The sequence below is a fragment of the Chamaea fasciata genome, unplaced genomic scaffold (genome assembly GCF_029207755.1).
Source record: "Chamaea fasciata isolate MVZ Bird 193981 ecotype frontalis unplaced genomic scaffold, bChaFas1.0.hap1 SCAF_1, whole genome shotgun sequence".
In the NCBI taxonomy this organism is placed as follows: Eukaryota; Metazoa; Chordata; class Aves; order Passeriformes; family Sylviidae; genus Chamaea; species Chamaea fasciata.
The window spans coordinates 114,352,026-114,366,863 of record NW_027094086.1 but is presented as its reverse complement, the minus strand read 5'-3'; the positions used below and the strand labels follow the sequence as shown (position 1 = coordinate 114,366,863).

The 14,838-nt window shown below is 41.2% G+C and overlaps 1 protein-coding gene across 5 annotated transcripts in view; it reads left to right on the top strand.

Moving 5' to 3' along the window:
• Positions 1-14,838, top strand: part of RARB (retinoic acid receptor beta) — a 321,133-nt gene that overhangs the window by 265,971 nt on the left and 40,324 nt on the right. For 4 of the 5 annotated variants that reach the window (XM_066194334.1, XM_066194325.1, XM_066194353.1 and 1 more), the window contains one exon: positions 9,364-9,505. In XM_066194334.1, the coding sequence (XP_066050431.1) occupies positions 9,364-9,505 (142 nt within the window). Of the gene's footprint in view, positions 1-8,843; positions 8,868-9,363; positions 9,506-14,838 lie in introns of those variants that run through there. The other variant, XM_066194347.1, reaches the window with a different exon arrangement.

Genomic DNA, 14,838 nt, shown 5'->3' with positions numbered 1-14,838 from the left:
CAGCCTGCTTTCCCATGTTGTCCAGATCCTTTTGACTGTGGGTGCTCTGACTGTGTGCGGAAACTGGGCAGGGGGACATGGTCACCATCTCACTCTTAGAAATGGTGGGTTTTCCAAGCTGGTCCAGCTCCAACTCATCCCTCTGCTGTCGCCTTTGATAATGAGTTTCAGCTGCAGTGTGGAAAGGTAATTTTCCTTGACTACTGCCAGTACTAGAGAGCCAGACTTGCATATTTCTGGGTGTTTACGTGAACTCTGTTTTCTAGTCTCCAGGCATCCAAATTTCACTAAACTCTAGGCTTTAAAGGATTTTAGTGGATAGTTCTATATTAGCAGAGTTTCTTTGTTGCTGAACACAGGGGAATGAGAGTGCAGCTTAAAGCAGTAAGTACAAGATATTACTTGCCAGATTTCAAGAGATCTGGTACAACATATTTGTTTAGATGTCAACTGTCAAAACTAAGAGCAGAAAAAAATTTATGGGGAGATAGTGAACGTGTGTTGATGAGTCATTCAGATAGATGCCTGAAAACTGTACCAGGAAGCATAATCCTCAAGACATCTGGTTTATTTTGGCGTGTTTATGTCCATGCTATTTCTTCTGAGTATTTTTAAGTTGCTTTCTGCATTGTTTTCATACGTCACTTCATCCCTCCTCACAAACTTCTTTGCTGTGGATCAGGCATGTTTTAAAACTCGTCCCAGGTCAGACAAAGCATAGAAACATGCTGGGTGTTGAAGGTAAGCAGGGGGCATGCTGTGGCATGGCCAAAGCCAGCTCTTTGCCAGCACCCACAGGCACCCACCCAGCCAGCCAGGCTCAGGCTGGGCTGCTGCATTGGCTCCATGTCAGCTGGGGCGAGAGCAGGGAACAGCTGGCTGTGTGCGCAAACTGCAGATCTCTCTGCTAGCGTGAGGGGAATTGTGCCTCAGCCAGCTTGCAGGCATATATAAATATTTGTGGCATAGTTTGCATTATTATTTCAGCTGAGCTCTAAACATTCGGTTGCTGATAGCGGGAAAGAAACTAGTGCCGCTATAAATTTCAGATGGTGCAGAAATGCAGGGATTTTTGTACTGGCTGACAATTAAATAAAGTCCCTGTGCCTCTTTTGATAAATAACTCTGCTGCCAAATATGTGCGGGAACTCTACAAGCCTTTGTGGGGAAGGCTGGGAGTGGAAAAGGAGGAGGACACAAAGCCTGCCTGTGCAGGAAATTTCCTTGGAGCACACACACACCTTCTTTCTCCCATGTAGGTTTGTGTTTGAGCTTGCCCTTTCCTCTTCACATGTTTCCATCTCTGCCAAGCAACTAAATGGAGAGGTTAATTTGAAAGACTGCTACAAGTATTTGCAGCATGGTAATTGCATAGCTAACGAGAGTCTTTTCCTTGTCCTGCCTGCTGCAGGAATCTGCATGTCACTGCAGGGGCATAGCTTGGTGGAGATTTTTTGTTTGTTTTCACTAAGAGGTCCACTACTTTGTTAGAGTAGCTGTTGTTTAGTGTCTTTCCATTGTAGCTCTGTGCAAAAAAAAAAAAAAAAACAAACCCGATGTGTGTCCCAGTAAAATTGTGACACTGTCCATGGAAGATGGTCCCCCCACTCCAGCCATCCGAAAACCCAGTGGATAAAAACAAAGACATGAATTATGAGCGTAAACCAAAATCAGTCATACAATTGCGGGATAGCAATTTGGAAAGTCTTCTGTGATACTGTGCTTCCATGCAGGAGGGAAGCTACATAAATGGTTTGGAAAAGTGTCATTCTTTACGAAGAAATACTGTGCTTAATTAATTCTTGCTCCTGGGAGGTCAACCTGGGGCACTCATTATTGTCTTAATTGGTGGTATAAATCCTGAGGCACTGGAGGGGAAGAGAGGAAAAAAACGATGAGCAGTTAGCAACATACAGCCTTTTGGATAAGTGCTAGCCAGTAGTACAACCATCCTAGTGACATTTTATGGTTTTATTGGGTTATAGGTCTGATCCTTCACAAATTAGGTTAAAGGGAATTGATTTGCATAAAGAAAAGTATAAAACAACAGCAAAATGCAATAGTTCATTCCTGAGTTCTCCATTAAACTGTGTGAAATAACTCAGAAAAGTGCTTCTTTGATCTCCTGTTATTTGTATTAAATTATATTCATTACTCTTCCCATCTGGAGTTTCATAGCAGGCCAAAAATCATCCTACAGACATGACTGAAAGGAAGTTAACTGTAACTTTTTAATTATATACATTCCATCTCCTTTTTTTTTTTCTTAATTTGAAAAAAGCAGATGGAAGCACATACCAGTGCCTTCCTCTCCATTTAAATCACTGAAGTGGAGAAGCAGAAAATCTCAGCCGTTCTTTCCCCTCACATATTGTTTCAAGGTGATGACTGTTCTGTCTGGAGACTTTGACATGTTTGCTAAAAAGGTCAGGAGTTCAGTGAAAATCGCAATTGTGGAAAAATACGTGCGTAGTCCTAGGGATGCTTTGGTACCCTTGCTGGAAGAAACCGGTTGTTGCAGATTTGCAGCTGAGGGAACACATCTCCCCTGTTTTGTTGGTAGCTGCCTCTCTGCCAGCTGGCCAGCAGAAGTGTTTCAAACTCCCCAGAAAAAAAAGTAGTCAATGTTTTGATGATTTAAAGAATGTTTTTTACATTAGACCAAGGTTTGTGGAATCAGAAGATGTTTTGGCAAGGGACACAATAAAAAAATGGTGGCTTTTTCCAGCCTCAGCAGGGGCTAATGGCTAATTGGCATTACTAGCCCCATGAATAATTTTCTTCAAGCTCTGTTATTAGAATTTTTTGGTTTTGCCCTGTGAAGCCCACACGATCTTTTTCGCTGTAGAAACTATTAGGATTTATCAAACATGGCCTGCTCTGTCTTTGCTGGTGATTTTTTTGTAGTTGCAGATGAGTATCCCCACTGTGGTAGCTTAGAGAGGAGTGACATGCTCGTCATCTGTTCATCCATGTCCTTTGGGCCCTTTTCTCTTTTTAAGAAATGAGAAAACCCTGAGATATTTCAAAGTTTTCCATTTGTGTAGCAACAATGAAAAGATAATAGACCCTTTTTCCCCATAGTGGGTTGCTCTTAAACCCACAGGTCTGTATCTCCATATGCACGATGTGGGATGACAGCTGCTTATTTTTATTGGGTTTTGATTCTGTCGATTAAAAAGAAGGAAAATCACTGCCACACTGGTATCAAGAGCAAATTTAGGTTTCTTTGGCCTTAGAGTCTTAGGGCTGCTCTTCATCTGCAGAATGAATGGCTAGACAAGCAGAAGTGTGGATGGCGAGCTGCAAATACCAGCAATGAGAGACAAAGCCAGAGCCCTTCCCAGGGGAGGCTGGTGCTGAGCTCCTTCCCCACCACTGGCTGGCTGGCATTTCTAGGTGCTCTCTACCAGCTCTTAAAATTTGTTTTTGCAAAGATCTTCCTGTCCTGCCCTGACATACATCATCAGCACAATTTCCCTCCTTTCTGGCAGCGAGCCTTCCTTTACTTATTGTTGTAGCTGCTTCCATTTTGTGCCAGCGGTGGTTTCCAGCCACAATGTCAGACGATTAATTTGTTTATTCTGCAAGCCGTGACTTCCAAAGTGTGATAGACAGTGCAGACATCCTGGAAAAGTGCTGTGCAACTGGGAATAAGCTCATTTGGGCTTCCTTTTAGATAGCTGCTTTGGTAGCTTTCTTTACTTGTGGGGTCTCCTGTTCTGGTTGTATCCATTTTGCAGTGGGTTTTGTCTGTGTGGTACCACCAAACAGCATATGCTGGGTTGTAGGTCTTTTGTAAGCCTTTCTATGCAACTCCACTTGCAGGTTTGCATGTTACCAAGGCCTCCCAGAGTAAATATTCCTGGTTTACAACTAAAAACTGTGTGTCCTTGCCCTAGCTTGACTGTTGAACCTACCAGGATTTGGTGAGGCAGGGTTGTTTTTTTCTGTGACTTCTGCCACTAGTTGTTAAAAATACTGCAAACTACATTTAGTTCATGCAGGTAACTGGGCAATTCCCTGGTCACAGAACAAAGCAGTTTTGTGCAGATCCCATCACTGAGAGATACCTTAAATGTCTGTTGATGCTCCAGAGAGAGCAGGAATGGGAGCTTTACCTTCTCTAAATACAAGGTTAGCAAGGGTTTACAGGGTTAGCAAGGATAGAGTATAACTTAAATGATTAAAATAGAGAGATTGAAAAGAGGCCATGCATCACAAACACTTCTTTTGTTAAAAAGTGCACATAATTGCCCAGCTCCTATTTCAGAATAAAGCTAAGGGCAGAGATTTCAGGTGTGTGGTAGGCTGGATTTTCTTTTCAGTTGTTACTGGGACTTATCTTTCCTCTCAGAGCTCAGTCAGAGTTTATAAATGATTGATAAACTGCACCATGCAAAAGTCCTTCCTACTTCTTTGTTTCTTTTACGATAAAGAAGCAATATGCTTCACTCAGAAGTTTATTTTGCAAATTTACCAAAGAATGGCCTCTAAATCTGCAGGAGTCATAGCTGGCTGCCTGTATTTGGGGGTAATCAAAGCTGAACCAGATGAACCGAGCACGCTGTTCAAACAGATTGAGCTTGCAATAGCCCTTCTCTGCTGATTACCCTGTCCCTAGCTTGCAGTGCAAGTTTTCTGCCTGTAATCCCACTATGCCTACAAATAAGACCTGGCATGCCCTGTGCTGGCAGAATATTTTTAAGACATTGTTGTGATCAAACGATCCGTCTCTTCATGCATGTGCATAACTTGAGCTCTAAATCATCTGCCTTACCAAAATCAACTGAACAGTGAAGGAGAGGGCGTTGTATAGATTCCCTATCAAATATATAAGGGTAGCAGTTCATGCTAACAAATCCATAAGACTTCTTAAGTTCGAACACTTCACCTTATCGTGAAGGCTCCTCCTTAATGAGGTCCTTTGTATTCAGATATCCAGTGGTATAACGACTTCCAAAATATTACTGAAATAGTTAATACTCTCTGTGGGCGCTCTCTTCTGTGCTAAGCTCTCAAAGTTTAAACTCATTCACAGGCAACTGCTGCAAAAGTAAGTGGTTAATGGGATGTGGTGGTTTCTTCAGTATTGTGTTGAGGTTGGATTGACTAAATAGATTATTTACTTCTATGCAATAGACCTAGGAAGCCAGGTTTGTTTGCTGCTTGATACATATGGTTTCACATGTCACTCTCTGCTTTCGGTGCAGCAGATAAGATATCAACACAATTAAAAGTGAAAAATAATCTGTCTGCTCTGCCACTGGTGGATGCTCAGGGAACACACGCTGATACAATAGATTTCTGAATAATTTATACTCAGCATTTTTTCCTTGCACTCGGTAAATGAGGATGCCTAATGTGGCATGGTCAGAGTGATACTCTATCTGTCATCCATTAAGATAACAAGATTGGTGGGCCTGGGAGGAGCGTGGCATGATACGCAGAAAAGATGAGATTAAAAATTGAAATGTTTGTCCAAAATGTTCTGTGTAAGGGATGCTGATAAAAGCAGCTCAGGAAAGCAGAATTAATTCAAAAGTGTGATTTCCACAAAGCTTTGTCTTCTCTAAAATAAAAACACAAGATCCATGTTCCTTTCAAAAGTTGTGGATAAAAGGAATATCGGAGTAAATCACTGTTTCTGATAGGCCTTCAGTAGCTTCCTCTACTTTAAATTCAAGTACTTTGTAGGTGCTATCAAAAACAATTATGTATGACAGTAATGCTTTATGTCTCACAGAATGGGATTTTTTTTATATTCATAAGCCTTTTTAAATGACAAAGAATCATTTGTGATTGTTTTTGGCACTGGAGTGTCTCATCTCCTATCACAGGGTGTTAATTTGGACGGGATGCTAAAATATTTGCATAAAAAATGGCTCATGTAAATATTCAGCCAAACAAATTCATTTCAAGGTGACTGTATTACAGTAGGTAGTATATTGTTTTCCAAGAGCCCATAGGCACTAGAGGTCGATTAATTTATAAGCAGTGGTGGTTTTCAGTCTCTGAAGTTTCTGACAACTTCTTAACATCAGGTCACATTTGGATTTTCTTGGTTTTTGAAGAAACTGTTGGGGTTGTAAGATCAGATGGGAGTCATTTGACAGAAATCACTTGGAGGAAAACTTAGGCTTGTTTCTAACTTCAGTATTTTTAGTGAAAAGGCCACTGTTATTTTACCAGTGCTGTTTGGAACCCAGCCTTGAAGGAGTTTAAGTGCGCTTTTCTGTTTAACTGGGCAGCAAGCACCTGCTCTGCCTGCTCCATGTCCTGCATAGTTTTCTTTTGCTGCAGAGCTGCAGTTAGGGTCCAAATCCCTGCAAAGACAGGACATTCTGTTTTTTTCAGCTCAGATTCAGGAAATGTCTTTGAGCATGACCCTGCTTGCAGTGCCATCCATAACTTGTGGCTGCACAGCACCAGGCTTCTAGAGGCAGGTGGGGAAACTGAGCCCCCAGCAAATGATGCTCCTCACCCCCAGTGCATGAACTCCTGTCCCTCCCCCTAGGACGGCTTGGTTTGGGGTTTGTGTGCAAAGATAATTACAATCTTTGTGCCTGTTTTGAGGAAAATTTAAAAATTGAATCTTTTGATGATATATTGCTGAGCTTTTAAAATGAGTTTGTCACAAATCTTACAAGGAAGGGTATCCCAATGCTGACTTGAAGAATAATACTTGTGCGTGGGCACTAATACACTGTTAAGAACCATGTCCTTAGCTTTGACCAAGACCACATTACACCTTCTTTTCACCTGAATATTTTGTGTAAACAAGTTAATTTTTATTTATATTCCATGAGTAAATCCAGGAAGAAAATAAAATACAGGTGTTAAAAAGTAATTTGCCAAACAGCAGTCAAAGCTTTCACAGTTAGTATCCTCTATATCTTTCACTCTGTGGAGGACATTGCCTGGGGAGGTTAGGCTGATGAGGAAACTGTCTTCATTTCGACCTGGAGATCTGCTATTTCCAAATTTGTTCTTCTTAAGCCTTTTTTATTAGTAATGAGTTCATGAATGCTTTATACTTGCTGTCTGCAGATGGATCACATTTTTCAGTTGCACTGTGTGGTCAGCTTTGTCTGGTAAGGACTGAGGCAGCCTCCTCTGCTTTCCTTCCTGATGGGCTGTAATTAACCCCTGACTTTATAAGGATGCACACCCTGCGGCTATATATCAGAACAACTGATCAGTAGGTACCATTAGCTACTGGTTATATTTTGGTGAAGGACAGATGTATTTGGAGAAGACTGTTTATTCTTTTCCCAGTATTGGGTTACTTGTGCATTTGGGCTGTTTTGTTTCTTGCCCTATCAGGCTGGTGATAGGAGAATAATGCCAGTGGTGGTTAAATCACCTGCAGCAGCACTGGATTAGGCTGGCATGGCTGCCATAGAAGTTACCAGTTTTGTCTTGTCCTGCATCTTTCCAGCTAGAAAGTGATGACCAAATAAGCCGTAGAGAGACCCTTGAAACAGCCCAGCTCACATTTTCTGCCTATTGAATGAAACCAAAATAGATGCCATAGATGCCTCACTGCTGTTGGCAGCCACATCAGCTATTACCCCAGAGCTGGGCATCACAGGGGAATATCAAAGCAAGAAAGGAGTGAATATTGCCATAACTTTTCTTTTTGGCAAGTAAACAAATGTACATATACTTGCCATACTTGCCATTGCAACAATTCAAGCAGTGGTAATGATTAGAAGTGTAGAATATAAAATACCAGTGTTTATTGATAACTTGAAAGGTTTAAATTATCCAAATAAATAGCTTTAAATTATTCTTCTGTGTCCAGTAGCTTAAGGAAAAGATGTGGAGGGTTTTTATTTACCTGTTTGATGGTAGTATTAAATATATCCTATATCAGAGGAGCTAACCTCAGGATGAGGCTTGCCTGTGCAAGAGCTGCAGAAAACTTTTGCCAGGGGTTACGTGATTAAGGAGGCATTTTTCAGTTCTGAGTGAATCTGAGGTATTTTCATAACATTAGCATCTATAGCACGCTGGTTGTGCAAGGAATTTATGACCAGCCCTTACTGCCTGCCCTACCACTCCCTGATCACACAGCCAGAAAGTCTCTCAGTCAGCTCTGAACGATGGGAGTTTTGTCTTTTGAACTGCTCCCATATCTCGGCGGGCGCTTCGAGGAGAGCCGATTTTATAGCTCACCATGATTGCATCTTCAGACAAATGCATTGTGGGCACAGAGCTATCGTCTGCGGCATCAAGTTTACAGCTTCCCTGTAGGGTGTAAACATGTGGCTGGTTGAAGAGTTTTAACCTCTCAAGCCCTCCAACAAACATTAAATTGCTAACTATTCTTTCATAATGCTGTGATGTTGACTGAAATTTGACCCTGGTGCTTGCTGAAACGATTTTCAAAATCTGAGTGAGAAGGTTAAATAGTGCTGTCAAATTTCCAAATGTCTGTTGTAGAAATACTTTCTCTGAATATCTGTGGGTTGAGCTCTAAAATGCTTAAAGTAATCCTCTTTATTTTCTCCATTATTACATGATTTTATCTAAAGCTTGGGGTTTAGTGCAGATAAAGAAATGAACTTGGGTTTTGCCTCTTTTCTGTGCCACCTAACCTTACCATTTAAGGCTATTTTTCTCTTTTTCACTTGTCAAAGGCGGAGTTCAGTCAAATGGTGTTCCTTAAGCACAAACCAGACCTCTACGTTTTTAAATTTCTGTTCAAGATCATTGTAATTACTTGATTATTTTCACAGCTGTATCTGAGTAAGAAAAAAAATGCTGTAATTGGCAACTCTTACAAGTTCACAACTCAATAACCTGATACTGGAACTCTTCCACCTGCAGAAGCCTCATTAATTGCTGTAGGAGTCTCAGCAGTTAAGAGACCTGGGTTGCAAATTATTTCTTTTTTGCGGTGCACCCTTCAAACTAGAGAATCTCTGCAGTAACAAAAATAGATGGCACCTTCAGGCTGAGAGAGTCTATTTGTTATTGGATGAATGTCTGACTTCCAAGTGGATCTATTAGGAAGGCTGTTGTTTACCCAACTCATTACTTACATTCATAAGCTCAAACCATTTTTAGTTGAGCTTTTTTGTAAAATCTAGGACTTCATTTCCTGAATGCTCTTACTAGTTCTAGCTTTGTTTATTTTGGCCTTAAGTTGCATTAGATAATTAGTTTTTATTTAAGAGATGAGTCTTATGTTGCAACAAACAGTACTAAATTATAGTAGGACTGAGTCTTTAAAGATGCCATACTCCAGCCATCACTTTGAATTTATTTTGTTATTTTAAAGCAACATTTGTGCCTGTCTCTAAGGTTCATGGAAAGCTCAGAAGCTTACTTGATTTCTTTTTTTCTTGATTCCAGGGCTTTTTCCGCAGGAGTATCCAGAAGAACATGGTTTACACATGTCACAGAGATAAAAACTGTGTTATCAATAAAGTTACCAGAAATCGCTGCCAGTACTGCAGACTACAGAAGTGCTTTGAAGTGGGAATGTCCAAAGAATGTAAGTTGTCTTAGAAACAATTCATTGTTTGTCATATTACACATATATGTGGCAGTCCTAAGGGGAAAAAAAATTATTATGCAATTATGTGATTGAAGCCAGTATCTGTGTTCGTGTGGAGGGAAAGGTACACAGCTTGTGTACACAACTTTAGACCTGTATTTACAGGTACAGGTACACAGCTTTAGACCTGTATTTTCCAACTTCTGAGTCCTTAACTCTGGAGCCTAAAAGCTGTGTGCTCTTACTGCCTGGACCCTCTCTGAAAGGTGAAATCAGCTGGCAAATGCTCTTCTCTAAACCTGCAAAGCCAGTAAACCTGACTATGCAAAGCACACCAAAACCCCAAAGGATTTTCCTCTCCCTTCTTTTCTAGAAATCTCTGGTTTGCACTTTAAATTAACATTTTAAAATATTTATGTAGAAATATGTTTTTCCAGTTTATTGATATCCCTATCAAGACTGAAAATATAGCTAAAAAAGCCTTTCTCAGATCCCATGGGTTAATGCTTCTTAAACTTTCTTATTTTTGATTGGATTGATTGCAGTAGCAAAAAAGTCTCTGGTGTAGTGATCCGTTCGATTGTTGAGGGGTTTTACTTCTATCAGCGATGTTCCTGGTGTCAGTAGGTCAATTCCGGTAATAACCACTACAGAAATTTGCAGTGTGTGCATAAGAGAGGAGGGAAAATTGCCCAACACCAGTTCTTAACTTTAATTCACCCACAAGTGTTCCTTGGAGAGAGTTAAAGATCACAGGTAAAGAAAAATTGACAATGATGAGGCACTCATATCTGAACTGTGATTTAAACCGGTTCTCATCTTCAGCATTTTACATCCCTGAATTGTGTGGGACATCCCAGTAGTTCCCTTCTCTGTACTTGGTCAGGAGTTAGAGGTCCTAAAGTTACATTAGTCCCTCCGCACTGCATCCCATTTCTCTCTCCCACCCTCTCTTTCCTCTCAGAGAAAGAGTGTTGAGAAATGGAGAAAGAACCAGTTACATCCTTAGGACCATTGTGCTGTGTTTCCAGCTCCTTTTCATGGGAATGTGAAGTTGTGGTTATTGGAAAATTTCAAGCTAATGAGGGAGGAGGTCTTAGGATTTCCACAATTTCATTGTCTGTGTTGGGTTTTCTAGTTTTCTTGTGTGCCTGAAGTGCCCTTATCTATATTTAGGTATAGATCTGTTGGAGTGGAGACCATGCTGGGAGTAAAGGAGAGGGTAGACTCAATGTGAAGATATAAGACTGAATGAGGAGGATTTTACTGATAGCTATTTCACTGCATATATACCTGTGCACATAAAGCTTTTTTTTCTTTGATTAAAAAAAGTATGATGCAGTTTGGAAGAGAAGAAGAAGTACTTTCCTCACCTGAGGGCTTGTTGGTCTTGAATTCCTAAGGACTTTATTGCTGACGTGAAATAGTAATCTTATTAAATGCTGTAACGTCACATTGGAGTAGGTTTTGGAAGTATGAGCACTATTTCTAACATGTTAACCAAAGTTACTTTGGATAAACTGTAAAGACTTACTGCCTTTTAGGTGATGGATTGTTTTCTCCCATAGGGTAGCTGGAGCTTTGCCAGCAGGAATTAAGGTTTTGCTCTGCCTGTTTCCTGGGGTGAACTGAGTGAAATTTCCCCTTGGCAGTTGCCTTTATCTCAAAATTCTACAGGCACCGAAAGAGGGATAACAGGTTGGAGGGGGAACAGAGGATCCTGGAGAGAAGTGAGGGATGTCCTCTGGCTGCATTTCTGTAGAAGGCATTTGCTTGGGAACAGAGAAATTATTTTAAATGTCATCAGTTTGAATGCAGTGTGTCTTGTCTTCTGGGTTTAAGAACTAAGTCTGAAGTGATTCTGTATTATCCCTTCATAAACAGGAGCTTTTCATCTCTTAAGAGATTTGAGAAACTATTTTCTTATCTGACCTTCTTTCATACATATCTCTAGGTTTCAACTCCATTTCTTTAGAAGTTTATGTAAACAAAGGCACATCTGTCATTCGGCTTTTTCTTACCAGATAGAGGTTTTTCTTTTTCCCCCAGTGCATTATTCACTTTTTTTTTTTTTTTTTGTCTTCTTACAATTCTGTTATCTTGTAATGTGAAAGCCATGAACAAAGGACAGAAAAAAGTATCAGAGAAATCTCACAGGGAAACAAGCCTACAATGCTCAAACCAGCCCCAGATGGGGAAAGTAATCACGATGCCACCTTCCAATAGGAACCCCAAGGTCTGTTCCCAGGAGCTGAGGAGGAGTAGATGCTGGTTTTCAGTATACAGAGTAATCTGTGCTTAAAACCTACAGTTCTGTGTTTATTTGTTCTGTCTTTAAAGGGCATGCAAAAGTACCTGCATATGCAGCTCCCTGTGAGCTTAATGAGCGCTCCTCACAAACATCAGAGGACAGATGGGAACTGGGTGCATAGCCAGTGTGATAAGTAGGGGTTTAAGAATAGGGGTACAGTGTTTGAAAGAGAAGAGATACTGAGCATTTCTTGTGTGCTTTTATCTTGTTTCAGAGAATGAAGTGACATGATGAAGGAATGCACCAAATTTGCATTTCTTTATAGGTTGTTTTGTTCGTGTAGAGGGGGAAAAAAAAAAAAAAAAAGCTATCTTCGACCCCATTTTACTCCCCAGATCTGATCAAGAGAGGTCAATAACTACACTACCTCCAGGGCAGGAGTGAAGCTATTTGCCTTGTGATAATATCTGCAAGACCTGCTGAAACTGGATCCCACTAGTGTAGGGACCCTCTTTCATTGTGTACGCCCTGTTGCAAAAAGTTTGTGCTCCAGATAGTCAAGACAAAGAGTGTGAGGGGAAACGACTTAGTGATGACTACCTTATCATCCGACAACAGGACAAAACACAGCTTGAAATAAAACCCTGCTGTCTTTAATCAGATGCCCTTCCTTCAGAAAGTCCAGAGCTTTGTCCCCGAAACTTGAGCTGCAGCTCCCGGTTGAGGGCCTGGAGCCAGTCCCTGCACCAGCGCTGCAGCGGCTTTGGGGATTGTTATATGGCCGCCCCACCCCAGCTCATGTAGGAGTGCTTAGGGGAGCGTAGGTGCAGCTGAGGCTCTGGACCCCACTGCAAACGACTTCTGTCCTTCGTAGCCTCCCAGTCTGTTCGGTGTTTTTAATTACCACCTAGAGACAACCGGTGATCACACAGGATCCTTTTTTTTTTTTTTTTTTTTTTCTGCTGCTGCCGAAGTGGGAAGGCTACTTAAGGCTGACAGTGGCTCATTCTGTGATGGAGAGCCTTAGGAAACTAACCTTTGCCCTTCTATTACGTGATCTCCGCGCCGCTGTCGAAGCGCCGTCCCCGGCGTGCCCCCAGGTGCCCGCTGGCCGCTCGCTGTAGCCGGGATGCGGCCCCGCGGTGCTGCCGAGCTGCCGGGGGTCACACGGACCGCGCTGCCTCCTGCGATTAAGGCAGCACGCAGGAGGCTGGGCAGGGCTCTCCGACAAGAAAGGGCTCTTTCAAGCGGGATGCTGCAGCAGTCACTTTGTAAGGTGAAGCCTGCTCATATAGAGAACCTAAACTGGAATTTTTTGTAGGGTATAAGGGGGAAGAAAATGGAGATCCCTTCTGCCACAGCTGCCCAGCTAAATCCAGCAGCTCTTTAGCTTCCATCGTTCGTCATAAACTGTGCAGGCTGCAGGGACTGTCACTGTAATTGATGATCTTTGGGGTCCCCTCACATACAACCCAGCCCACGCACCGGGCTGTGACGCAGAGAAGCCCTCTTTATCGTGGCATAAACCTTGTCTGCAGTGAGCTCTAATAGAGCGAAATTATGTTTATAAAGGCACGGAATTGTTCCAGATTACTTCAGTGCACTGAAGCAATGTTCAGATTTGCAAATCTGCTTACAATTAACCCCTCTGGAGAGAGGGAGAGAGGGAGGGAATGCAGGGAAATTATCATGAAGAGGAGAGAATCTGGTTTCTGTGCTCTGTATTTGTTGGTTTTGTTTTTTGTTTGTTTGGTTTTTTTTAACTTGCCCAGAAATGTCTGTTACTCTTTGTCACAGACTTGAGCCTTATAATATTTAAATGTTCATGCTTCTTGGAAAATAGCATTACATTCTGCTACTGAACAATGGAATGAATGGATTTACTTATTTTCATTCTGGTTGAAATTGGCAAAGCAGGAAACATCAACTTGAGGAACTGTCATGTTTGTACTTTTTATTTCTCTTTTTTTTTTTCAGACTCCTTAATGAAGCATGATTCCACCCTCAGTGAGTGGCTAAGTGGAGGGCTAGTCTGCATAGTTGCATTTGAGAAGTTCGTGCAGATTTCACTGATGTAATTTTAAAGTGAATTCATTAGAATACATGCAATCTTTATTTAGATGTTAGTCAGAACTGAACTGGAGTTATTTTATTCTTTTTAGCCAGCAGGAAGCACCGGATTTAGGAATTGTTTCTGCTTTGCTACAGGCTAGATTTTCAACTGGATGCTTAAATACCACTCAGTAGCTGGGGGCTTTTTCAAAAATTCCAGAGTAGTTGCCTTGCCTGTTAACTTGCTTTCTCGAGAGGCAGGACCTAAATATCAGAGTGGAAATCACAAACCCCTGAATTCTGTTCTGGGACTAATTCCTCTCTGTAAACCCTACAAGCTGATTATTCTGTCTTTCCTATCTTGAGAGGTGAAAATTATGTCTTTTCACAAGGGCTGGGAGTCCCTTTGTGCTTTGAAAGTAGAAAGATGTAAACTGTGAAAATACCAATTAAATTAAGAATTGGAGAGTATAAATAGTGGGGAAGCTATGCCCAAGTCATAGACATAACATATTTTTCATTTTGATTTTAAGGATGGATTGTTTTGGAGATTTTTGTCAGTTGCTGATCAGATGGAAAAACTTGTATTTTTTTTTTCAGGCTGAAAATTTGGAACTTTAAAAAGTTAATGCCAAATTCTCAATATCACTGATGGGGAGTTTTTTTAAGATGAGAGCAAAGCTAATGGGGAAGAGTCTTCCTGCAACAAAAACCACAGTGCTCTAGTGTCAGCCTGTGCTCTGCCAGGGATAATGCACACTTTGTTATGCTGGGTGCCTGAAAATTATCTACATACAATTAAAATTCTCTTGTAGAGAACTGGGTTCTACTTGTTGTGCATTGTTTCTCATGGTTAAACAAACATCTCTTGCTTTTCACATCGTTTTTTTGTCTTCAAAGAAGCTGATCTGCTTTTCCTTTCTCCTTTTGGGGTCTGCCTCTTGTGTTTTAGCCTTTACCCCTGATTTTGCATAGCTTTCACTTGCCAGCTTTAATGTTTAAAGGAGCAACTTAGATTGAATGTTAT